The 25,503-nt window shown below is 38.2% G+C and overlaps 3 protein-coding genes across 4 annotated transcripts in view; 1 reads left to right on the top strand and 2 right to left on the bottom strand.

The window, feature by feature from the left end:
• LOC101626439 (protein artemis) overlaps positions 1–18,241 on the bottom strand; it is a 73,844-nt gene extending 55,603 nt beyond the window's left edge. Inside the window, exon 1 of the mRNA XM_012731353.1 lies at positions 18,180–18,241. The gene's annotated coding sequence lies outside the window, so the exon portion shown is untranslated. The remainder of the gene's footprint in view (positions 1–18,179) is intronic.
• Positions 1–19,909, top strand: part of OLAH (oleoyl-ACP hydrolase) — a 29,576-nt gene extending 9,667 nt beyond the window's left edge. Inside the window, exons 3-9 of the mRNA XM_004691107.1 lie at positions 2,337–2,455; positions 7,416–7,546; positions 12,370–12,508; positions 14,921–15,020; positions 15,672–15,841; positions 19,349–19,431; positions 19,767–19,909. Of these exons, the coding sequence (XP_004691164.1) occupies positions 2,337–2,455; positions 7,416–7,546; positions 12,370–12,508; positions 14,921–15,020; positions 15,672–15,841; positions 19,349–19,431; positions 19,767–19,909 (885 nt within the window). The remainder of the gene's footprint in view (positions 1–2,336; positions 2,456–7,415; positions 7,547–12,369; positions 12,509–14,920; positions 15,021–15,671; positions 15,842–19,348; positions 19,432–19,766) is intronic.
• Positions 19,910–23,417: 3,508 nt separating this feature from the next.
• ACBD7 (acyl-CoA binding domain containing 7) overlaps positions 23,418–25,503 on the bottom strand; it is a 4,443-nt gene continuing 2,357 nt past the window's right edge. The window contains exons 2-4 of one of the 2 annotated variants that reach the window (XM_012731276.1): positions 23,964–24,081; positions 23,800–23,862; positions 23,418–23,708 (exon numbers count right to left, since the gene is read on the bottom strand). In XM_012731276.1, coding sequence (XP_012586730.1) covers positions 23,650–23,708; positions 23,800–23,862; positions 23,964–24,081 — 240 coding nt within the window. In that variant the 3' untranslated portion in view covers positions 23,418–23,649. Of the gene's footprint in view, positions 23,724–23,799; positions 23,863–23,963; positions 24,082–25,503 lie in introns of both variants that reach the window. The other variant, XM_004691264.2, reaches the window with a different exon arrangement.

The following is a 25,503-nucleotide window of genomic DNA, read 5'->3' on the forward strand; positions in this document are numbered from 1 at the left end:
AAATCAGTTTTTAAAAAAAAAAAAAAAAGCTGAGTAAAAACAGCATTGGATAGTTAGCAGATGGGTAGGGAGAATAAAGTTAGTAACTTGTACACGGGAGTGACAAGTGTGCATCCTGGTTGTTGGGAGAAATGAGTCTACATCCTAAGCAAAGAGATAAGGTAAACAGTCCAAAGGGGACTAAGGAGAGGGGAGGAGGACAAGGGTGACATCATCTTTACCCTGGAAGATGTAGTTTCATAGATGGACATGAGCTCATAGTGGATGGTAACTCTCAGCCTACAATCTCCTAGTACATTAAAGGGATCAATGATAGCTTCTTGGTTAGGAGTAGGGCAAAGGCTTTAGGGGAAAGGCTGCAGAACTCTTCATTGTTTTCACTCCTGCCAGAGTGGAGTAATCTGAGGAGGCCAACTCTATCAATCTTAGGGTAGTCTGTTTTGAGTACTTTTCCTAGTCTGAAAATATTTGCACAGGAACAGACAGGCAAAGTCTGTTTATTAAGAAAAACAGAAGGGAGCCTGCAGAGATAGGGGCAGGCAGAGAGCGACATCTTATCAGAGAAGAGGTATACCAGATGGTTTCACTCATAGCAGGAGCATAAGGGAGCCGAAAAAAAAATTAAAGTAAAATGAACAGCAATTAACAACTTTAAACTAGAGACATTCTATGGGGAAGAGAGGAGGGGAGGGGAACAGGATCAAAACTGGGGCAGGAAGAGCACACAGAGCTATGGTGATGGCACATGGGTAAAGTGGTGGTGGGAAGTCCACAGGAATTACAACCGAGATTGAGAAAATACACAAAATGAAGAATGATGTAATAAATAAATAAATGATAATAATAATAATAATAAAAACCAAAGGGGTATTCTTATGTTGTATTCTTTGGGGTGGAGAGTTCCTTCCTTCGTGGGTTCATCTGCAAGGATTGGGGTTTCCTTGTAATGACAGACCTATACCCACCATCAGTCTTTGCTTACAGATCTCTCTTTTAATAACTCATTTAATCATTTCTGCCCCTACCTCTAGTCCTGGCCTTGTGAAGTTTACGTTCTAAACTTTCCACTCTAAGCTTCCATCTTGGTGCCTAGTCAAAAAGAAGAAATCCAAAAATGCCTTATCAGAACAAGGATTACACCTATTTCAGTTAGAAGGTTAGAGGAATTTAGCTTAATTTTATTGAACCTTTGCATCCTTTCAGTAACAGCCCTTAGTTCTAAACACCAAAAGTCAATATCCCATTTTATCTGGCTCCTCGACCCGTGGTGGACGATGAGGAACACCAGGTTCATATGTGGCTGCTTCACAAAGCAGGGTGGCTGTGCTCTGCTCAGTGTCAGAGCAGAGCAGGGTCTGACTGCTAGATCAGGTGGGGGGCCTGGCAGAGCATTCACAACTCTGATATGTGTGTGGATTATTTAAACCCTTTGTAATTTTTAGTTATCATAAACAGATAATATATTCTAATTCATATATTCCTTGTTCAATGTTTTGGAATCTGTCACCTGTTTTTACTGTTCAATTTCCCAAGGCATTCATGGAATAAATTTCTTGTCCTGTTAAATCTTTATACTATCTCTAGATGTTGACATAAAAAGTAAAGTCAGTCACAAAGTGTGGTGAAACTCTTTTGAGTCACCCAACTGGTTTTTCTGAGGACTTAGATTACCCAGGGTCATTATTGCTTCTCCCGCCTACTTGAACTTGATTCCAAATTTGTCTATTTCTTTAACTATAAAATCTGTGATAGCAGAGGGATCTGCTTTTACTCCAGGAGTGGTTATGAGATTCACAGCTTGACTCGATAGCCCTACCTCTCAGCATTTGAGGAACCCTAGAATATAAAAGGATAAAAAGTCTTTACTGCCAGACCATTTTGTAATAACTTTTTTTTCTGTTTCTGAATATTTGCAACTTACAAAAATGAGAAATATGACATATTAATGGAGTCTTTTTAGATTCCCTAACTTCATTAAGACTTAAAAGAGAGTGACTTTATAAATACCTAGAAAATGACTGCATTCAGACCTTAAAGACTATCATCTCCTTTGATCCTAAATTTCTATTCTAGTAGGTGCTGAGTATTTTCTGCTTGATTTGCCTTCAGGGCTGTTTAGTTGCTATAGTTTAGAAACACTGTACTTTTATTTTTCTGTATAATAGCCAGAGATTTGGTTATGGAAGTATTTATTGGGAGTAAAATATGGACTCAGGCAGGCGACTCCTTATTCTTGGTCATGTCATTTATATTGCTTCAAACTATTTCTTCTTTTTTAAACAGGACTTAAGGCAGTAAAAGAAGTCAACAGATTCACGTAGAAATCTGGTGCCCAGGCTTATCGGAGCATTTACACTACAGAGGTACTGATTCCTCGTAGGCAACAGGCTGCCAAAACTAGCAATTCTGCATCTTCTCCTCCCAGCATGGAAACAAGCAAAGCTGGGACAGTCAGGTATGTCATTCCATGTGCAACCTGGTTCTTTCCCTATTCAGGTGCTTGGACACTCTGCCTTTGTAAGATTGCTGCCGTAAACTAAAAGGAGCTACTCATAAAAGTTGTTTGGTAGTTATTTCCCATAGAACAAGTTTTTGACAATGGCACTATAATGTAAAATGGTATTGAACTGGTGGTGATTTTTGAAGTGAAATTATAATCCCGTAACTTGATTGAAGCACTCGTGTGGCTCAGGGGAGGTGATGATGAGGTTCAATTTACACACCCAAAGGGAGAAGAGAGTCATATACTTGATACGTTGATCTAAAATTTCTGCTTCCTACCATTTAGTGGCCCCTTTGTATACTGGTATTGAGAATGTGGGGGAAGAGTGAAGCATAAATGTAGCTTTTAAAAGGAACATGATTTTGGTTTGCATTTCTGATTTGGCTGGGTGGCCTTGGACAAGTGACTTAATGTCTTTGAGTCCTAGATTCTTCAAGAGTCAAGTAAATACATTTTACCTAGTGTATTATGTAAATAATGATGATGCTACCTATCTCCAAAAATCAGATTCCTGTGCCTGGCAGGTAGTTAAAACTGAATCAATGAGACATCCAGGCTTGGAGTAGAGAAGATGGGAGAAAAATTCTCAATCCTCATGGTTGCTGTCAGCAGAGTTATACCTCCTACAGGAAAACAGGGTGTGGGGGACAAGTGAGAGGGGTAAATGCAGGGAAACTTGTGGTTTTACAAGTTTGGAGATAGGCACAGCAAACAGAATCAGGTGCACCAGTAATGCCTTCTGAGTTATATGTGCTAAGGATGAATTTTTTAACCTAATGAGGATTAGTTCATTCTTATAGAGGAGTAGGAAGAAGCTTTTTCTTTGACAACTAGAGTTTTGAATTTATGTTTGTAGACTTTGGTCTCTGGATACTTCATCATCCTCTGTGTTTTCAGTCTGTAGTCATCTTGGAGCCTGAAAACAATTTAACCTTTCAAGGACAGTGAAATTTTTTTTCTAAAGATTTATTTATTTATGCATACAGAACTGGGAACAGGCCAGAGGTGCGGGAGAGGGGTGTTTTGAGAGGATTCACCAGAAACAGAGTAGAGAGCAGAACAGGCAGACTGATGAAGTACACTGCTGAGGGGAGCAGCAGGCAGGTCAGGAGAGGTCTGCCATGCCATGCGGGCCTGGCGGAGGATTAAACTCATGCCGCAGTGGCTGCAATAACTTCATAGTGCTGTGCTTTAGCCCACTGCATCACCAGGGAGGGCCAGACAGTGAGATTTTAAAGTTAGGCAGGAGTCATTACCTAAAGTTATATGCATTGGAGTGTAATCAGGATTCGAACCCAGGTCTCTTTATTTCCAGTCTTATTCATTATGTTGTAAGAATAGGTTAAATGATTTTGATGATCACTTTCAAGTCTAAAATTTTATATTTCTATGACTTAAACCAAAATGAAAAGGAGATAAAGGAAAGGTTAAGTTTAGGTAGAAGGCTTTGAACTGGAGGATTGGTTGCTCTAGAAAAGGCAGATTTTGTCTTTGATTCTTTCTCTCGGTAGAGAGAAGTTGTATGGAGGGAGAAAGGCAAGAATCTAAGGGAGGGTAGCTCTGCTAACTGTCCAGGCTGGCAGCAATGAGCACTACCCTGCTAAGCTCTACCTTCTCATGAGATCTTGGCCATGGGTCATTTTGCAGTATAGATATCATATCAGTTTGGGTTCTGAGGAACAACTGATAATGATACCACTCTAAATAAGTGAAAGGTAGTCCTGACCCCAAGGAAGATGGCTTTGCACCAAATCTAGTGGTCAAGGTTCTAACCTAAACTTGTACTAACAATTTTCTGATATTTTTTCTTAAAGAACTCTCCTACACTCAACTACTATAAATCCATAGATTTTGGGAAATATAAAATCTATACCTACATTTGTCATAACACTTTTTTTTTTTTGCTAAATTTAAATGAACTGAAGTTGGGCTTCTTGACTTTAAAAATATGAATTATTTTTTAATTCAAGTAATTATTTTAGACTCTTTAGTAGCTTCCAAAAAAATAAGATCCAGAAAAGTCACTGAGTAGTTTTTACCATACTGTAGTAGGTTCTACTGAAGGACTTAGCATTTTCAAAAAGAGATGACTACAGATTTCTCATTTAGAGCTGATGAGTAAAGTATTTTGAAAGCAGGGTTGGTTAGTGAAAACATAATTTCAAATGTGAATGTGCTCTGCAAATAAAAAAATAAATATGTATTTTAATCTTTAAATTATCAAATATTTATATAAATGCCCAAATTTAAGGGAAAATTTTTTTCAAAAAATTATCATTCCCATCAAAAAAATTTAACTTGCACTTAAGTTTATGTAAAGTATATCATAATATGCAAATATTCTCAATTATTTTATTATAAAAGCACATCCTATTTAGAGACTACATGTTAATCCAAGAAGATCTCAATCAGTGTTAGTTTATCAGAAATCAACTGACAAAACCACCACTTAAAAAAAAAGGCAGAACTAACATAGATTATGGTACGTTAGAGATTAGGATCGCTTTCTCCCTTAATAACAATAATAAAAAAAGGTAAGATACGGAAACAACCCAAATGTCCAAAAATAGGTGATTGGATCAAGAAGATGTGGTATATATTAACAATGGAGTACTATTCAGCAGTCTAAAAAAGAACTCATGTGATTTGCAGCAACATGGACGTAGCTAGAAGAGATTATGCTCAGTGAAATAAGCCAGAAGGAAAAAGAAAACCACGGAATGATTTCAATTATAGGAGGAATAAATGGGAACCAACAAGTGTCAGGAAAAATTTTTTTAAATAAACAACAAAATTAGCTGGCAATCATAAATCAGAGACATTCTTCAAGGGAGGGAGAGGAAAAGGGATCAACAGGGAGAGAAGAGCATAAAGGACTATGGTGACGGTGCATGGGTAATTGGTGGTAGGAATTTTATGGGGAATACACCAAAAAGGAGAAAGCATATAAGCATACATTACACAAAAATGAAAAAATGATGTAAAAAATATTTTTAAAAGGAAAAAAAAACTATAAAAATATTATTTGTTCAAAGGAAGAACAGAAATTCCCCTGATAAGGTACCAGGACTTTCCCAAGGAGAAAGTCCTTGAACTAAAGTTGGTGGCTCTGAGGGGAAGAAGTGGGAGGAAACAAAGGGGATCATGACGGGAAGAGCAGGTACCTCAGCTAGTCTAATGGACTGGGATTAGCCACCCAAGCTTGAGTGCCCAGGGCACTCAGGGGCACTACGAGCTTCCTGGAGGACCTTTTGCTTATGTGCAAACACAGAATCAACTAAGGACTTTGGGGACTCTGCAGCAAGTGTGCGTGAGGAAAGCCCTCCCAGAAGAGATCAAAGAAATGCCAGACTGAGCCAGACTGAGCTCCATTGAGGGCCTCAAAGCAGAGAGAAGGACTGGTGAGCTATCTCTCTAGTTCCTTGAGAAGTACACAGACAAGGAGGAAATAGTGTTCTCATATTGAATAAGCTAGAGTTTCTGCTAAAAGAGGTAATCAGGGACAAAGATGGACACTACAAAACGATCAAGGGAACAGCACAGGAAAATATATATGCACTTAATATATGTTAACATATATGTACTTAATACAGGAACATTGCATTCGGTTAACAGGCCTAAAAAAATGTATTGATAAAAATGAAATTATTATCAGAGACCTGAACACACCACTGTACATGAAGTCCTAGCTGAAGCAATTAGGCAAGAATTAGACAAGAGAAATCCAAATTGGAAAAGAGAAAGTTTAACTGCCATTATTTGCAGATGCTATATTAATATACATAAAGAAACCTAAACACTATTAGAAATACTAAGCAATGACTATAAGGTGTCATTACACAAAAATCAGTAGCATTTCTAAATGCAAACAATGCATCAGAGAAAGGGAAGTAAGGAAGACAATCCCATTTACAGTCACACCAAAAAAGAATGAAATACCTGGGAATGAACTAAATAAAGGATATGAAGGACCTGTAGGTTGGAAACTATAAGACTCCTTTAAAGGGGTGAAGGCATAATAAGATGGAAAACTATCCTGAGCTCAATGACCAGAAGAATAAACATCACTAAAGTGATTTTTTAAAAAGGCAAAACAGGTCCTCCCTGCTGGCGCAGCGGGTTAAAGCACTGCACTTAAGCCACTTCTGCATGAGTTTAAACCCCACCTGCTCCGGAAGTGACCACATGGTGTGGCAGACCTCCCCTGACCGCCCACTGCTGCCCTCAGCAGTGTACTTTGTCCAACTGCCTGTTCTGCTCCTCACTCTGTCTCTGGTGAATCCTCTCACCCTCCACATCTCTGGCCTATACCCCAGTTCTGTATGAATAAATAAATAAAAATCTTAAAAAAAAAAGGCAAAACAGATTTTGTTTTTAGGAAATGTTTGAATTGTGGTGAACATAAACATTTACATATAGTATAAATTTTTTTTAAAAAAAGAAATTATCCTAATACTAGTAAATGGATATTTGGATCTTGGGATAAATGTTTCAGTGACATTATACTTAGAAGGGAATGAAAACTCTGGAAAATTTGTAGATGATGTAAAAAGTGGCTCTAGTGATCATGAAGATCAAACTGCCCATAAACTGTTTAGATAAAACTTCTCCCTAAATTGTGAAAAAGACAACTTCTAAATTAACATTTATATCACTTTAAATGTGCATTTGAAATATACTTGTTATATTTCATATATAGATACTTGAATATTTCATCTACATTTCCCAAAAGTTTATATATTTAAATTGTCAACAAAAAACGCATACTTTTTTCATCTGGGAAGATGGACAATCACTTTATAGTTGGGCATATTCTCCTTGTAATTGACATTTCCATTAAAACAGAACTAATCCAGCTTGGACAAGTTACTTAATATGTATAATGTTAAATATATTTGAATTTTCTCTCTAGGAATGAAAGAGTTGTGAACTGCTTATACCAAAACCCTGACGCACTGTTTAGACTGATTTGCTTTCCTTGGGCAGGTGGCGGCTCAATTTATTTTGCCAAATGGGGGCATAAAATGAACAATTTTGTGGAAGGTATGTTCACTTTCATCACCATCTAACCAACATAGACGGTCAGATTTCATGCACCTATAAGACTTTGAAGCATGGTAAAAAGTTTTTTTATGTTGATAGTCAATCAGTAATAACATATTCAAGAATGTTCTTCAATGAAGTAATTTTTATAATTTTAAAGTAAGAATTTCTGTTACATTTATTTTCTATTACTATTATACTTAGAAAAAATTGTGTATATTGAACCATTATTTCTTTCCCAGGATAGTTCCTTTTTGGTAATGAAGCCTGATCCTTTCAATATGCTATTCAATTTCACATAAAGTCTAAATACCTTACAAAAGCAAAGTTCCATTCCCCTTATCCTTTTGCTACTGTTAACCCTACATTTTACTTCTAAGTCAATATTTACTGTTTTGTTTTAAGGAGATACATTATATCTTTAACACTTTCAAAGAGTAAAATGGGTCAGAACCAGTATATTCCCATAAATTGCTAAAATGACTAACACAAAGATAACAAGGAGAGGCCTTTTAGAAAACAGGAGTTGTTCCTTTAGCCATATGCACGCAAACCTACAGAAGGGTGGTATGTGACATGAAGGCAATGGGCATGTTCACAAAGAAATGCTCCATATGCGTGACCAGAGCTGGAAGAGTTAAATTGCTTACCCAGCTTTCAGATGGCATTATTTTAAACAAACGAGGCAAGATTCTTGCCAAGAGAAGTAATGTTCATATTGAGCATATAAAGTACTCTAACTGCCAAAGAGCTTCGTATGTTTTCTATTTCTTTGAGTTTCTTTATCACGACAGTTTTGAGCTCTGTATCTTATGGAAGTAAAGATGTCTGTGTTTGGCTTCTGGAGAGCTCTCTGTCTATCTGCCTCTCTCTTGTATTCCCTTGAGGACTCAATGTGCCATCTGTGGTATTTTTCCATCTCCCCATTATTATCTTTTTAAAGGTTTCTACTTAAGTGTCTTGGGGTGGGGGGGCATAGATTCCCTTTTCCAGCAGATGGTGCTGTATGTTAGGGAAAACTAATCTAGGGGTCGGAGATGGGCCTGGAGGAGTTAACTAGTGAACATTGTGGAGGGGGAGGTCCTGGAGACTGAGGGAGTGGGGAGACTGCGTTTGCCTGTGGTACCACTGATAGCCCTCTTCTCTGGCTTCAGACATGAGTCTACAGTCTGTGGACACAGCTGTCAGTACAGTTTTGCACTGTGTTTACTGAGACATTGCCCAGTAAAGTTTCACAGTGTACACTGGAGCCTCAAGGGAGGTGAGAGGCAGGGGGTGTGGTGTCATGTCTTTATTTTCTTTATTAGTTAACCTGGTTCACCCAGTTCACCCCAACATGCATCTCCCCACACGGACTAGGTCCAATTAAGCAGCTTGGCCCTTCTCACTACTATCTTATGTGAACACAACTATCAAACATGGATTCTGCGCAGGCTGGCCAGGGCCTCTCCCCAACACCTTGTTGTTTGGAGCTGAATTTTCTCTGTTCCATCCCTTGTTATGGGATCCTCTGAGTTCAGTGTCTGGACTTCTTAGGTTATTCTCCTAGGACCAAATAAGGATCTTCCTCTGATGCCACCTCCACCCCCCCCTTCTTCCTCCCTGCCCCCATCCCACCAGTCCCATTATTTATGGGTTTTTCCTGTGAGTTTCTTCTTAGTATCTCTTGCCCGCTTTTCCATATTTTTTTATTGACAGGTACACCAATTTGTATTTGTACATGCCAGACTTTTTGTAGATTTTATGGTTAAAACTGTCTTTCTCAGTTCTTTCTTTATGTGTTGCCTTTTGAGTTAAAAAAGTATAAAATTTTAATGTAGTTCAGTTTATCACTCTTAAAGTTTGTACTTTTAAATGACTTGTTTTGAGAAGTATCCCCTACCCAAGTCACAAGGTTATTATTTTCAACAATTCTTAAGCATTTTTCCATATGCAAGTCAGAACCGACTTTTATATAAGGGGTGAGCTAAATAGCCAATTTTCTAAAAATGATCTATAAATTCACCAAATTGACTTAGTACATTTATTTAAAGGTCTATACTTTCTCTGACTTTAAATGTCTGTTCAGTTATAAACTGAGTTTCCACTTATGTCCAATCTTATTTTTGGTATCTTTCTTCTGTTCCATGGTCTTTCTGCCCCACCACACCAATATCACACTATTTTCATTATGAAAACAGGGCAGACTTGAGGTAATTAGAATTCCTCCTCAGTGCCTTCAAGGAAAAAGGACTGGGAGTCCCTGACTAGAAATGTTTGGGTTAATTTCTAAATTCTCTGTTCTACTTCACTAGTGTATATGTTTGTTTTGACTCTAATAGTACATTGTCTTGAGTACTGTAGCTTTAGTAAGTCCTTCAATTTTGTTCTTCTTAAATATTGTTTTGGCTGTTTTAAGTTCTTTATGTTTCTGTATAAATGTTAGAGTAAGGCTTTCAAGTTCTACCAAAGGAAAAAAGCCTGCAGAGATTTGCTTTGGGATTGCAATGACTGTACTGACATCTTAACATCTTGGAATCTTCTAACCCATTAGCATAAACATGATATAATTTCTTCAGTTTTTAAGGTATTCATTAGTTTCAGCAATATCTTGCAGTGTTCAGAGTATGGGTTAAGCACATATTTTATTCACTTTGCTGTTGCATTGTAAAATCTAAATTTCCAATTGTTTTTTTGCTGAAATATAGAAGTACTGGTTTTGACTTCTTGAATATCAGCAGTAGTGCATGGATATATGTTATATTATTTTGTGCATTCTTTCAGAGGCATTATATAATAATTTTTAGAAAAAAATACTAGTCTTGTATATTGATTCTGTGATATGCAGCCTTGCCAAAATCACTTATAATTTTATTAATTTTTATACAGATCGCTTGGGATTTTCTATAGAGATGATCATACCTTATGCAATTAAAGTTTTATTTCTTCTTTTTTGATCTGTACTTCTTGTATAACAGTTAACAGAAAATTTGACAGGATATCCTGGCTTTGTTCCCCAAATGAGGGGGAAACACTGCATCACTCATCTCTAAATATGAATGATTTAAAAATATTAATCTTTAAATATGATGTTAGTTGCATGATTCTTATAGACATCCATAGGTTGAAGAAGTTCCCTTCTATTAATAGTTTGCTAAGAGTTTTTACTATAAATGGGTAGTAGTGAATTTGGTCAAATGCTTTCTCTGCATCTATCCTAGATAAATTCAATTGTTCATGCTGTACTATCCATTTTCTATTGCTCGTATTGACTTGCTAATATTTTGTTCAAGGTTAGTAAGTCTAGGTTCATGAATGATACTGGATTCTGACTTTCTTTTGGAATGGTTTTGTCTTGTTGGATACCTTGGTAGTGATGGATTCAAAAGGGAAGTGTTGGAAACATTGGCCAGGAAAGGCATTTGAATTTTTAGTTTTCTTAGTGCAAAAGTTTTATCTATAAATTCAGTATAATTAATAGGGTTATTCAGATAACATTGCCTTTAAAATAATTAATACATTTATTTTAGTTTGAGTTTATATTTAAAGAATAATTGAGCAGATAATAGAGATCCCATATATCTACCCCTGTAGTGTTCCCTCTTGTATTAGTGTGGTATGAATATTATAATTAATAAATCAGAATTGATACATTATTAACTATCTGACATAATTTACAATAAGGTTCACATTCTTTGTGTTGCTTAGTTGTATGAATCTCTGTTAACTGCAAAAAGACATGAATCCACTATCACAACTTGATGCACAATTGAATAGTTACTCTAAAAGCCCCCTGTGCTTTATCTAGTCATTCCTTCACTCTGTCCATAGCACCTTTCTACTGTCTATAGTTTTGCATCTTCCAGAATGTCATATATTTAAAATCACACAGAATGTCATATCGCTGAAATCATATCTATGCACATACATAAATATGACTTCTACTTAGCAACACACAATGTTTCTCCTTTATTTTTCAATCTTTTAATGCCTTTCTTTTCATTGCTCAATGTTTCATTCTATAAATACACCAGTTTGTTTAATTGTTCACTCAAGGAGGTCTTGATTACTTCTAATTTAGGGGTGATATAATTAAAAACGCTATAAACAGTGATGTGAAAGTTTTTGTTTGGCATTGGGGGCTTCAGTTTTCAACTCATTTGCGTAAATATCAAGAAGCACAACTGCTGGGTTGTACAGTCAGTAAATTATTAGTTTTAAAACAAGCTGCCAAAATGACTGCATATTGCATTTTCACCACCAGTGTGGATTCCTGTTGCTCTGCATGGGGGCCAACATTTGATTATGCTAACATTGCTAACATGCCATCTTCTTTGGTGCAGGTTTGCTCAGATCTTTTGCCCATGTTAGTTTTCTTATTAGTGAGCTTTAAGAGTTTTTTGAATATTTTCAGATGTGTTTTCCAATATTTACTATCATAGGTAGCTTTTTGATTCATTCTCTTAAAAGGCTCTGCAGCAAAACAGATGTTTTTAAATATTAATAAAATCAACTTATTAATTTTCTCTCAAAAATGTATGAACTCATTGCAAAAAACAATGTTACATAAATTTTGCCCATGGTAACTTCTTGAAGTGTTAAGGTGTTATAATTGTGGTCAATTTTGTGTCAGTTTTTGTGAAAGGTATAAGGACTGGGTCAAGATTTATTTTTTTGAATATAGATGGTAATCATTTTTTAATCAGCAAATTCTAAACTTTCATTTCACTAGATTTGACCATTATCATTTTTGTTTGAAATTGTTTACATGTTAATATATACACTCTTTTTCATTGCCATATTTTACTGTGTACACACTTTAACTTGTGGTTCTCACTCTTCAGTGCATTCCATAAGACTTGCAGGAAGAGAAACTCGAGCTGAAGAACCTTTTACAAGTGACATGCAACAGGTAGTTGATGAAATTGTGTGTGCTTTGCTGCCAATTCTCCAGGATAAACCATTTGCATTTTTTGGCCACAGGTATTTAAAATCTATTTTTAAAGATATCTGAGGATGTTTTTTTAATTGTGAAACAGTGGTTATTGCTGTCCTTTTAATTTTATGAGTTGCATACTTTTGTACTGGGTACATGACTTCATCACTGCTTGAAGGGATGATGGACTCAATACAGTGACAGTCATTCTCAAAGTAGAAAGCCAGACAGAAAGAAATTGCTCAATCGGGACCGTAGACCCACAGCTGCCAGGTGATGTGATTAACTGAAACTTTGCTTGAAGGAGCATGAAAATCCTGGGCTTCTCTTTAGAAAACAGGCTCAACCTGATGGGTAGTTATGACCAGCACACTCTTACAACTGGCCGATTCAGATAGTAATTACACTATTTTTCCTTCTGGTCAGAACTCTAGTAGCAATTTATGTTCCATTTTATTTTTAAAATTAAATAAACTTTGAGGTTACATCACAAAGCCTGGATTTCTGACTATTTGTTACTTAGTATGCACAATCCTCAGGTTTCTGAATTGAGTTTGTCCTCTAATAGCCCCTACTAGTGAGGACTAAATGAATAGTGATCATAAAATGACTGGTGTATTGTCTAGAATACATTTTGCTTACTAACATTTAATACCTGTCAAACAAAAAATGAAAAACAAAAAGCATCCATCATCTATTACCCAAATAATAGCACTTCAAAGTTTTGATGTGGTCCCACAGCATGGGGACATCTCTTATACTTTTAAGTATATGCCACATCAAGACTTGTCTTATTGATCTTCTTTTGCATACTTGAGTTTTTTCTATCATTTTCTGTTATAAACAACACTTCAACGAACATTCTTATAGAAAAATCAGGATACATCACTTAGAAATTTCTTAGGGACCCTCCTTGGTGGTACAAGGGGTTAAAGCACAGTACTATTAAGTTATTCACAGCCACTGTACCCTTAGTCCAATCCCTGATCCCCAGCCAGGGAGGTGACTCACAGACCTCTCCTGACCCGCCCACTGCTCCCCTCCGCAGTGTATTTCAGTCAGTCTGTTTGTTCTGTTCTCCACTGTCTCTGACTAATCCTCTCACCTTCCACACTTCTAACCTATACCCCAGTTCTGCATGCATACATAAATAAATCTTTTTAAAAAGGAAATATATTAGGCTAAATTCTCAAAATTTAAGCTAAATGATAGGCACATTGTTAAAGTTCTTGATATATATTTTCAAATTACTCACAATTTAGGTTCCATCAGCAGTGAATAAGGAAATAAGTTTCCCTTTTCCCACCTCAAATATATAATGCACATTTTCCAAATGTTCAGTATTTGAAAGTATTACCTATAAAGTTGGACTACATAATGTCTATCAAAATGGCAGCTCCATTTTATACTTTCAAAAAGCACTGAAAACCTCAAAGAGTTACTTTTATATATTTTGCACTTATGCAAAATATTTACATATTCAAAAGCTAGGAAATTTTAAATATATTTAACTTAGCTTAAAATAACATTATTAACACAATTATATATTGACATAAACATTCATTTTTATGTAAACGATTACTTAAAAAAATAAGAGTGGCATTGTTTTTAAATCTTTGGAAATCTTTTAAATGAACGCATTAATAGAAAGTAGCTAAATTCTCATTTCTGCTTCTGTAGTCAAACTGTTATAATATGCCATGTCTAGCAGCTTCTGGAAAGCTCAACTACACATACACTCATAAGACAATAAAAAGTCAGACAAAACCTAGTATTACCCTGGAAGTTACTTGAACTTCATGGACCACCTGAAAGTGTCTCAGGAATTCTTGAATGTCCCTAGACCACACTTGGAGAACTACTGATACTTACTATCAAAGACCAAGTGATATGAAATCTATAAGGGAGAAAGGGCAGTTAAATTAAATTCAAGACACTAGAAATCAGTACTGTATCTTAGACTGAATTACCTATGATGCTTTGAATCTTTTCATGTTGATATATATCATTGAAAATACACCTTTTGGGCCCTCCCCGGTGCTGCAAGGGGTTAAAGCACAGCACTGTGGAACTGTCAGCAGCCACTGCAGTGTGGGTTCAAACCCCAGCCAGGGAGGTGATCCACGTGGCACAGCAGACCTCTCCTGTCTTGCCCGCTGCTCCCCTCAGCAGTGTATTTCAGTCAATCCACCTGTCCTGCTCCCCGCTCTGTCTCTGACAAACCCTCTCACCTCCGCCCCTGCACTTCTGACCTATACCCCAGTTCTTGTATGCATAAATAAGTATATCTTAAAAAAAAGAAAATGTACCTTTTACAAATAAATTAGAGTATTATTCAACCTCTGTTTTTCTTTTAATGACTTCATGACCATTCCTGTACTATGATACTAGTTCTTATCAACTTTTGATGGTGTAACAAGTTTTGTTGAACTCATTTTTTTTTTCTTTCCCAAATTCAGTCTGGGAGCCCTCATTGCTTTTAAGACTGCATTACACCTGAAAGAAAAATACAAGCAAGAACCAGTACATATCTTTGTCTCAAGTATAACTCCTCCTCATGTAAGTCATTTCACTCTCCTTAGGGAGGGGTAGAGAAGAGGAAAGAAAAGGAATACATGTAGGGTGGTAGGTCAAGTTCTTATTTTCCCATTTGGTAAAAATGTAGAAACACTATTGGCTAGTGAAACGTTCCTCAAATCTCTTTCAATGTAATTGCCTCTTCTTTCCTCTGAAATGCTCTTTAACATTCCCTGGTCAGTTCCCACACAGTCCCTGCCAGCTGAGCTGCAGTAAAAGCAAAAGACTTTTTCTTTTATTGAGTCTGCTGAAAAACGTAATCAACTCTTAGCTAATCCACTGGACTAGAACTAGGAAAGGATCCTTGAAATCCCCAAAAGGATCAATGATACCAACATGTTAGACCCACCCTATCTTTTAAAGCTGGGTCTGCTTTTCCTGCTCCTTGCCTCCCTTCCCGTTTATCTTCCTTCCCTGTTTTGAGATAGCCCCTGATGGACTGGGATTCCAAAACTAGAGGCCCATTTCACTGGTATTATGACAACAGAATTATGATTGACTTTTCTCCCCGCTTTTAAATAGAAATACGTCCTTCTGAAACTGTAGATTAAAGAAGCTCACTTTAGAAACTTGATTTAATGATTAAGTAGCTTTTACTTTATGAATAAGCATTATATGAAATAATTTTTCAAGCTAAAGGCCCAATATCATAAGGCTGGAGAGGAAGAATTAACAGAAGAACAAATACTCCAATATATTAAAGATTTTGGAGGCACATCCAAAAATATCATTGAAGACAAGGAACTTTCCAAACAGTATATTACCAAAGTGATGGCAGATGCAAACTTGTTTAATAATTTCAAGTAAGTAACTGAGGCAAGTGGTTTGCTTTTTAATAATTATCTATAGAAAATGTAGTTTGGCAGTTCTCTGAAGCTGTTTATACAGGAAATTGACATTGTAAGAGTTTGGTTCCAGTTATTTTGGGGCTATTTGTGCTATTTTTATTGGCTTTGAAAGGAGAGAGGGCACAGAAATGGTTATCAATGAAGTATGAGTAGAGCATATTTTTCTTAAAAATAAACAGTTCAATATGCATGCTTTATCATGCTTTGTGAGTAAATTAGTACTGAAACACTGTCATTTTCTTAGAGGGGTCTTCAAAAGCAGATCTCTACTTTTTGAGGGTGGTGGTGCGCCAGGGAGCAGGAATGCTTTGCTTGTATGTGAATTTTGTCCAGGAGCTCATCTGGCTCCATGTCACCTGTCCATTCTTTTGTCTACTGAGATATTTGTAGTGATGCTTGATTGAGTCTGTTTAGGCTTCCTAGACCTGATTCCATGATGGGGACAGCAGGGAGAGAGGCCTTTCTACACCAACTAGTGATTCTGGAACACCAGTAGGGTATCCAAGAATGCAACTCAGTTCTGACACTACCTGGAGAAAGCACCAGACTCCATAGCCTCAGGACTCAGTCTCCTGTACAAACCCAGGCTGTTCCCTGTGCTTCGGATCAAACTACTATAGATCAGCCATTCCCATGGCCCCTTCTCCTCATGTTCAATTCATTTGCTAAAATGGTTCACAGAACTCAGGAAACCTATTTATTACCAAGGCCACTGGTTTATTATAAGAAATATTATTCAGGAACAGCCATATGGGAGCCATGCATGGGGCACACTATGGGGGAAAGGGAGAGCACCCACATTCTCTATTAGCGCTAAGCCCCAAGCCCCATGGTATTCAACAATCTAGAAGCATTCCATAATCTCTCCTTTTTAGATTTTGTGGAGGCTTCATTACATAGGCATGACAGACTGTTTAAATCATGGGCATTGGCAACTGAACTCAATCTCAAGTCAGTTTCCCCACCAGAGGTCTATGGATGCGACACCAAATTCTAACCATTCTAATTAAAATTTGGTTCTGCTGGCAACCAGTCCTTATCCTGAAATGCTTCCCAAAAAGTCAGAAACTCTAGCTGAAGATCAAATATGTGTAAGAAACACATCTTTTAATCACCTGAAAGATCAAATATGTATTTTTTTTATAAATCACAAAGTCCTGCGAAGCCTCCCTGCTATTCTAAACTTATAACTGACTCTTCCTACTCTAGCAGCCTCTGAGCAGTTATTGTGGGAAAGGATTTGGTGTTAATCACCGTTATAATCTGTCATGCATTATCCAGGCTGTGTGTCTGTGCAAGCTCCTTGAAGCCAGATGCTTGAGCTTATGCTTCCTCTATTTGCCCCACAAAGCCTTGAGTAGGGCAAAGGGGCGCCCAGGGCAGTGCCTTTGACTAAACATTTTACACAAATAGCTACAAAAAGTGGGTTGGACTTCAAGCATTCAACCCTACTCATGTTTTACACGTAATATCTATCCACTCCTATCTATTCCTAAGTCCACAGTTTCCTAGGTGCCCCAAACACCTAGCCACATGTCTCTATTGTGATCTTTACTAATTTTGCCCAAATGTTATTCTTACAGGTTTAGGCTCTCTGTGTTCCTGGCTTAGCACATAATTAAACATCTCCCCCTAAATTGAAAAATAATCTAGATGATTGAATACTCACTAAAGTAACTATGCAAATGGTGGTTATTAGTAGTAAAATTTTACATAACAGTCCAACACGGTGTCTGCACCATCTGCTTCCCAGGATCAACACCCTCTCTACCTCTGCCTTATTGTCTGTGAGGCTGAGGGCAAGTTTCAGCAACAGCCTTGTCTCAGGCCCTCCCTGGTGGCGCAGTTGCTTCGGTGCGAGCTTGATCCCTGCCTGCCCCAGAGGTGACCACATGGCAAGGCAGACCTCTCCTGACCTGCCCACTGCTCCCCTCAGAAGTGTACTTCCTCCATCTGCCTGTTCTGCTCCCCACTCTGTCTCTGGCGAATCCTCCCACTGCCCCTGCAACCCTGGCCTGTACCCCAGTTCTGTATGCGCAAATAAATCTTTAAAAAAAGTATTATCAGAGGAAGAGATAATACTCTTTACAGGTGTTACAGTGAGGGCTAAATGAGGTCAAATTTAGGAGCCTCTGGCACATAACAAACCACAAGCAATTTTAAAAAACAGCTCACTTCCAAAGGTTCTTGATGTGACTTTGTTAAAATGTGTTACGTTCCAGCGTGTCCATCGGTGAGCCACGGTTCAACGAAAGACCACAAGAGAAATCGAATTAGGAAGCTCATTACTCACAGTCCGGGGGAGGTCCGCACACCGTGGGGGCACGCATCTTGTGGGGTAGTCACGCAGCGCGAGCCTCGGGACCTGGGGTCCCTGCGGTAGTTACTACGGTCCTCAGGCGGGCGAGAGAACTTGTTATGGGGACTCAACGCCGAGAGTGAGTCCATTGCACTCTAGGGAAAAAAATTCGCCGGAGAGCGCTAGCTGTAGGTGAAAGAGGCAAGGCTTTGTTTGGAGCGACTCAGGCATAAGGGACAGTTTCGGAAAAGAGAATAGAAGCCGCTCCCGGCTCTCTGACGCGCTTTAGGAAGACGCGAGTTGAGTAACCCAGGAGGCCGGGAGGTGATCCGCCTTCGGGGTTGGGCGACCCTGCGCACGCGCGGACAGGTTACGCTCCAGCGGCTCTGTGGGCTCTCGGCGGTTCCTCCTCCAAGAAATCACGTCAGGGTCTCATTAATGCTTTTTATCTATTACGGCGTCTCATATTTGTTTGTGCTCTGTTCCATCTTTTCTTCTGCCTCAATGCCTTTGCCGTCACGTGATTTCCTGTTCACCCAGTCAGATAGGGTCCTCCATGCCCACTGGGGACCTTGTTTGATCCCCACCCCACTCCCACCTGTAAGGTGTTTACAGATCACCCTGAACCAGTAGCACTTAAGTATCTCTCTGGTGGCCTGATTATTTCATTAATATCGGTTTCCCTAGTCAGTATCTGAGCTGTGAGAGGAAGGGCGATGTTGGTTTATTCACGTGTCCCTGGTCCCTGGTGTCTATCACAGTCCCTAGCACCTAGTTCAACAGAAGTCTGTTGGTAAACTGAGAATAGTTGAATCAACTCAAGGGTCCTACTTAAATGAACCTGCTTTGATCCTGTTCAAGGCAACCCTCTACCAAACTACAGACAGCCAGAAAATAGAGAGGTAGCTGATTTGGGGAACGACAGAGGCATCCAGAGTTAAGACTAGATGCCCAAGAGTTATCCTGTTGCACCCTGTACTGGTCTAGAAGAAATGGTAGTGACTGTTAAAGGAGAAGCATCCTTATGAAACACACATTATTGAAATAGCAATGGGGAAAGAAGTGAGAGCATCCCATGTTTCATTTAAGTGATGTTGTTGACAGGAAAAGATTCTGTAATGCACATTATGAGAAATGATTAAGCAGCCCTTTTATTTTTACAGCTTTGATGCTCCCCCTGAGGCTGTCCTATCTTGCGATTTAACATGCTTTACTGGATCTGAAGATATAGCAAAGGATATCAAAGGTGAAATTATTATGTTAGTTTTGGGTATTTTATTGAAATGCTTGATGTTTTTCAGTCAATGTCAACTAGCAATTATAAAAATGAGTAGACTATCATCCCGACTTCTATTTAGTGCAAATGGAGAGTATGTGGGTCATGTGTAAAATATGAGAAGGCAGACAATAGCTCTGGATAGGGATAGGCCTTAGAGAAATAAAAAATTCATGACCCATAGAACATGAGACCTTGGAAGTAGCCCTGTTTCTGATAGCAGATTGTATAGATGACATCTGGAAGTGAGTCTTTTGTTGGTGGTGCTATCATTTGTTATTAAATATAATTATTTTTATTTTTAGCATGGAAAGATGTAACAAGTGGAAGTTTTAATAGTCATGTGCTTCCAGGAAATCACTTCTATCTTATGGAACCTGCCAATGAGACCTTCATCAAGAATTACATAATCCAGTGTTTAGAACTATGGATGCTTGCCTATTCTTAGATATTGTTTCCTTATTAAAATAACCAGTGATTGGCCCTCCCTGGTGGTGCAGCGGGTTGAGGCACAGCACTGAGAGTCTAAAGCCACTTCCGCATGAGTTCGATTCCCGCCTGCCCCGGAGGTGACCACATGGTGGGGCAGACCTCTCCTGGCCCGCCTGCTGCTCCCCTCAGCAGTGTACTTCCATGATCTGCCTGTTCTGCTCCCTACTCCGTCTCTGGTGAATCCTCTCACCCTCCGCAACTCTGGCCTGTACCCCAGTTCTGTATGAATAAATGAATAGATCTTTAAAAAAAAATAAATAACCAGTGATTATTTGATACTGTGCATAATTTTTCACAAGGTTTTATTCAAAGATTGAAAAGTCATACATTTTCTGTTGTCAGGGTGATTTGTTTCAAATAAGTATATTTCTCTACCATTTATGGATCTGGGGACAAAACACAAATGGGCAAAGGTTATTTGTGGTGGGGCCTTTTATCTTCATATTACAATCTCATTTGAGTTTCATCTGTGGGAAGTTTGTTCTTGAATATCTGCTTATCTTTTTCCTTAAGTCATTCTAATAGAGAAAATGGTAAGACAAGGGAGGGGCTTAACAATATTGTTTAGTCTTAAACCATATTTTTTGTGACTTAAAGCTTGATCTAATCTTTTGAAATGCAGGGCCATTCTCTTAGAAAGAAAATGTGGCCTACTGCTCTGTTCAAATAAGGTAGTCCTGAGCCTTTGCTGTAGTCTGTGCAAAAGAATGCCTGAGAGCTCAGGCTCTCCTCTAGGATCCCCGTTTCAGCATGTTACTGACCAGTCTGCAGCTTGGCCCTGGCCAGGCATACACATTACGCCTGACAGATTGCCTTGGATTCCTTCTGATACAGTATGATAAGGAAAAAACAGAATTGCTGGAAAACACACAAGAACTAAAAGCAGGAATTAGGAAGAGTTGAGTCAAAGTAATGAAGAACATTACAAATAGGTTTCACAGAGCCTGTTGATGGGAATGAAGAGGCACCATGTCCTGGGGGTTTTTGTGGATCCTGCATTTCATGTAATTCCCAAGCTGCATTTGTCTCTTGAAATCCTAGGGTCTCAATCACTGATTTTCTTGTTTCCTATGGGACTTCACAATAAATTCTATGACTTGATGTAACTGGTGTCTCCTTCTGCTTAAATTATTTAACAGAGTTTTATATAGTAAATTTTAAAGCATTTCTATGTTGTGACCAAATAATATGGGTTCATCTTTTCATTAAAATACTAAAATCATATATACAGAGTCTTTAAAATAATATTAAAGGAGATGTGTACAGGAGGTATTCTTCAGAATTTATTACTCCTTTTGAAGCAAGTTTAAATAATATATATTCATTACTAGGAAGAGCTTTGGCTTAGAATTTACATGCATTTGGGCTAAAAGTAGCTTCAAGCAAATTAAGGTTAAATGTTTTAGTCTTTGGTTTGATATAATTTCCAGGATTCCCTTATAGAAGGATTGGTACAAAAGTAATCTTGAATCATTATTATTCATTTGAACCATTTTTAGTTAATAATCTGCTAATGGGACCATCATGGTATAGCCACAACCAGGCTTTTGGAAGGGCTTTCTCACCTGCCCCTCCCTGTGAGAACAGCTCAGTTTTCAAGCCCTGTGCTGGTAGAGACCAAAACTATCACTTAATGTTAAGACCTTTTGTTTTGTTGAATCTGCACGTTAATCTCATTGTGGAAGATTTCTGAAAAGCTTTTGGCAAATCTTAGTAGAGATGAGAATCATTTTCATTTTATAAAGCTTTCCAGAGTAGAAAACAAGCTAGATAAATTTTAACTAAACATTTTAAGATATTTGTACATTCACATGTAGTTATAAGAATAATACAGAGCTACAGAGCTACAGAGCTTCCCTTAATTGTAACATGCAAAACACTGATCCAGTCAAGATACTGAACACCTCCCCGCAAGGGAGCCTCCTGATGCCTTTAGAGTCACTACCCACTACCCACTGCCATCCCGGCAATCATTACTCTTGTCCACTACATCTATACTTTAGCTATTTCAAGAATATTACAAAAATGGGGCCATACAGTATGTAAACTTGTTTCACTCCACGTAATTCCCTGAAAATCCATCTTATCAATATAGATTTTCATAAACAGTCACTCAAATCAATTCATCCTTTGTTCAAACCAAGCCAGACCTAAACCCTTAGTTAGAGATAGAATCATGCTGTTTTGTTTTTAATTTTATCCTGTGAGATTCAAACAAATTTTAGAAATGTTAAAATGAGACTATTTTTCATCAGAGTGTCTCTGTACTGGCAAAAATGATTGAGAACTGGGCCAATCTGATACTCAAGATTCTACTGTTACCTCTTATTAAACTAAATATAAGAGGTAGAGTATTTGTGTTGTTTATTACTAGATATATTTCTGTTTGATTTTTCTTGATTTGCCTTAAATGTCAAAATTTAAAGAAAAATAATTGACATTTCTCTGGTGGCTTTTTTTTTCTCTGAAGAGCTATAGACAGACACATAAATTAATTTTTTTTTTTAATTTGGGGACTTTTTGTTGCTATATTTTATATAGCTTTTGCTTTAAAATGAAAGGACAATAATTAGGGCATCTCATTAAATTTTCACAATCTTGGCCCTCCCTGGTGGTGCAACAAGTTAAAGTGCAGCATTATGAAGCTAGCTGTAGCCGCTTCTGCATAAGTTTGATCTCCAGCCAGGGAGGTGACCCAAATGGTGCAGCAGACTTCTCTTATCTTGCCTTCTGCTCCCCTCAGCAGTGTACTTCATCAATCTGCCTATTCTGCTTCCCACTCTGTCTCTGGTGAATCCTCTCACCTCCCTCCCACATCTGGCCTGTACCCCATGAATAAGTAACTCTTTTTAAAAAATTCTGACAATCTTATAAGGGTAATATCTTCCCCCCACTCTACAGATGAAGGTGATCAATGTTCAGTAACTTTGCCTAAGGTCACCTAATAAATAAATCATAGAGTATTAGAACCCGGGAGTCTGTGATTCCCAAGGCCCTCCATCAGTATAAATCCAAAGCTACACAGTGCAATAAAGTCTTTCTATTGCTTCTTAGTGAACTTTTTTGATTACACCAGTAATACTGACTCACTAGAGAAAAGCAGATAAGCCCATAGAACAAGCCATTGTTAATATTTTTGCGCTTATATTACCAGAGTAATATTTTTTTTCAAAATAGTGTGTGTATTTCTAATTAAGTTGTTGCGATTTTTTTTTTTAAAGATTTATTTATTCGTACAGAACTGGGGTACAGGCCAGAGATGCGGAGGGTGAGAGGATTCACCAGAGACAGAGCCGGGAGCAGAACAGGCAGATCAACGAAATACACTGCTGAAGGGAGCAGCGGGCGGGCCAGGAGAGGTCTGCCTCGCCATGTGGTCGCCTCCGGGGCAGGCGGGGATTGAACCCATGCGGAAGTGGCTCCAGCCTCTCAGTGCAGTGCTCTAACCCGCTGTGCCACCAGGGAGGGCCCCAGAGTAATATTTTTTAAAGAACATTTAACATCACGTGGTTTAAGTAAGTAAAATATCATTAAATAGGTAGCATCAGCATGTTTCTAATTAAAGATTATAATTCATGTGAACAGCAAAAGCACTCATGATATGTGAAGAGTTAAAAATGCATTTCTCCCCTAAATGTTAGGTCATGACACCATTACCAAGGCATCCAAAGGAAAACTTTTCTTATATTCTGAATTCTAAATTCCATATTTTTCTATCAGTTCTTTTGCTTTAGAAATGTAGGCACTCATGGCATCTTCTTTTGACAGCCCTAGAAAGATAAAAACAGATTATCTTACTGGCTGATGTGTTGGAAAATTAAGAAAGTTTGTTTAAGAATTAAAAACCTTTTTTGAGGTTCCATGCTTCCCATTTAGCTTTTCCTTTTAGATCCAACAGGACTGGACATCCTACCAAAAGAAGATAAATGCATTTTCAAGTTTACTTTAACCATATGCTTCTATGAGCATTGTTCAAATGAAGTATTATTACTTTTAAAATGAAAGAATACCAATGTCAATGTCTCCAATGATAGACTGTTTGTAGAGCCCATAGAGTTCTTTCAGTTCTTCATCATCTGGCCTTGTTTTCAGCTTCCTCACATCTTGTGCAACTCTATCAAAATCATCCTAAAACAAAAATAAAAGAGAGGCACACAGTACATTTGCTGACTTTCAGCCAACCAGTCCACTTTAGAGAAGGCATTTACCACCAAGCAGTGGTAACTCAAACAGGAGGGGATAGACTTCAAATAGAAGCGAATTATTACTGTGCTGATTCCCTAAGAATTACCCTCGTTTATTTTAATTCATGGACATATCTCCTGGCTCTTACCTTGTATACATAAAATATGAAGAAATTAAGAATAAATGAAATTCTTAATACCAAAAATGATTTAGCTACACTTAAAACATGAAGAAGACACAGTGGAAAGATATCTGACACTCATGAATTACCAAGAATTAATATTGTAAAAATGTACCACCCAAAGCAATCTAAGCAATGAAGTTCCTGTCAAAATTCCAAGGGTGCGCCCTCTCTGGTTAGGAGGAAGCACTGCAAGCTGGCCGCAGCTGCTTAGTGTGAGTTGGACCCCCAGCCCTGGGGTGATCCACATGGCGAGGCAGACCTCTCCAGACACACCCGCTGCTCCCCTCAGCAATGTACTTCGTCGATCTGCCTACTTTGCCCACCCTGTATCTGGTGAATCCTCTCACCGCCCCTGCACCTATAAATCTTTTTTTAAAAAGAAGTATATCATTTAAAAAAAAAATCCCAATGGTATCCCAAAGTGGATCCCAAAGTGATCCTAAAATCTGGATTAAACTACAAAGAACACCAAATAGCCAAAGCAATTTTTTTTTAAAGATTTATTTATTTGTTCATACAGAACTGGGGTACAGGCCAGAGGTGCAGGGACGGTGAGAGACTTCACCAGAGACACAGTGGGGAGCTGAACAGGCAGATCGATGAAGCACACTGCTGAGGGGAGCAGCAGGCGGGCCAGGAGAGGTCTGCCACACCATGTGGTCACCTCCGGGGCAGGCGGGGATCGAACTCATGCTGAAGTGGCTTCAGTCTCTCAGTGCAATGCTTTAACCCGCTGCACCACCAGGGAGGGCCAAGCCAAAGCAATTTTTAGGAAGAACAAAGCTGGAAGCCTCACACATTCTGATTTCAAACTATACTATTAAAAACACAAAGTAGTATTAGCATAAATACAGGTATGTAAGTAAGAGGAACACAATAAAGAGCCCAGAAATTAACCCATGCATAGAAGATCCATTAATTTACAGCAAACGAACCAAGAACTTATAGTAGGATTAAGGACAGTCTCTACAACAAATGGTGTTGGGAAAACTGGACAGTCACAGACAAAATAAAGAAACTCAGCCACTATTTTAGACCAAGAAACAGAGAGTATAGGGAGGGGGATGGATAAAAGTCATCCAAAGATTCCCTATGACCCAGCAATCCCACTCCTAGGTATCTACCCAAAAGACACAAAAACACTGATTGAAAAAGATACTTGTACCCCCATGTTTATTGCT

The sequence above is a fragment of the Condylura cristata genome, unplaced genomic scaffold, assembly GCF_000260355.1.
Source record: "Condylura cristata isolate star-nosed mole 26May11 unplaced genomic scaffold, ConCri1.0 scaffold00030, whole genome shotgun sequence".
NCBI classification, from domain to species: domain Eukaryota; kingdom Metazoa; phylum Chordata; class Mammalia; order Eulipotyphla; family Talpidae; genus Condylura; species Condylura cristata.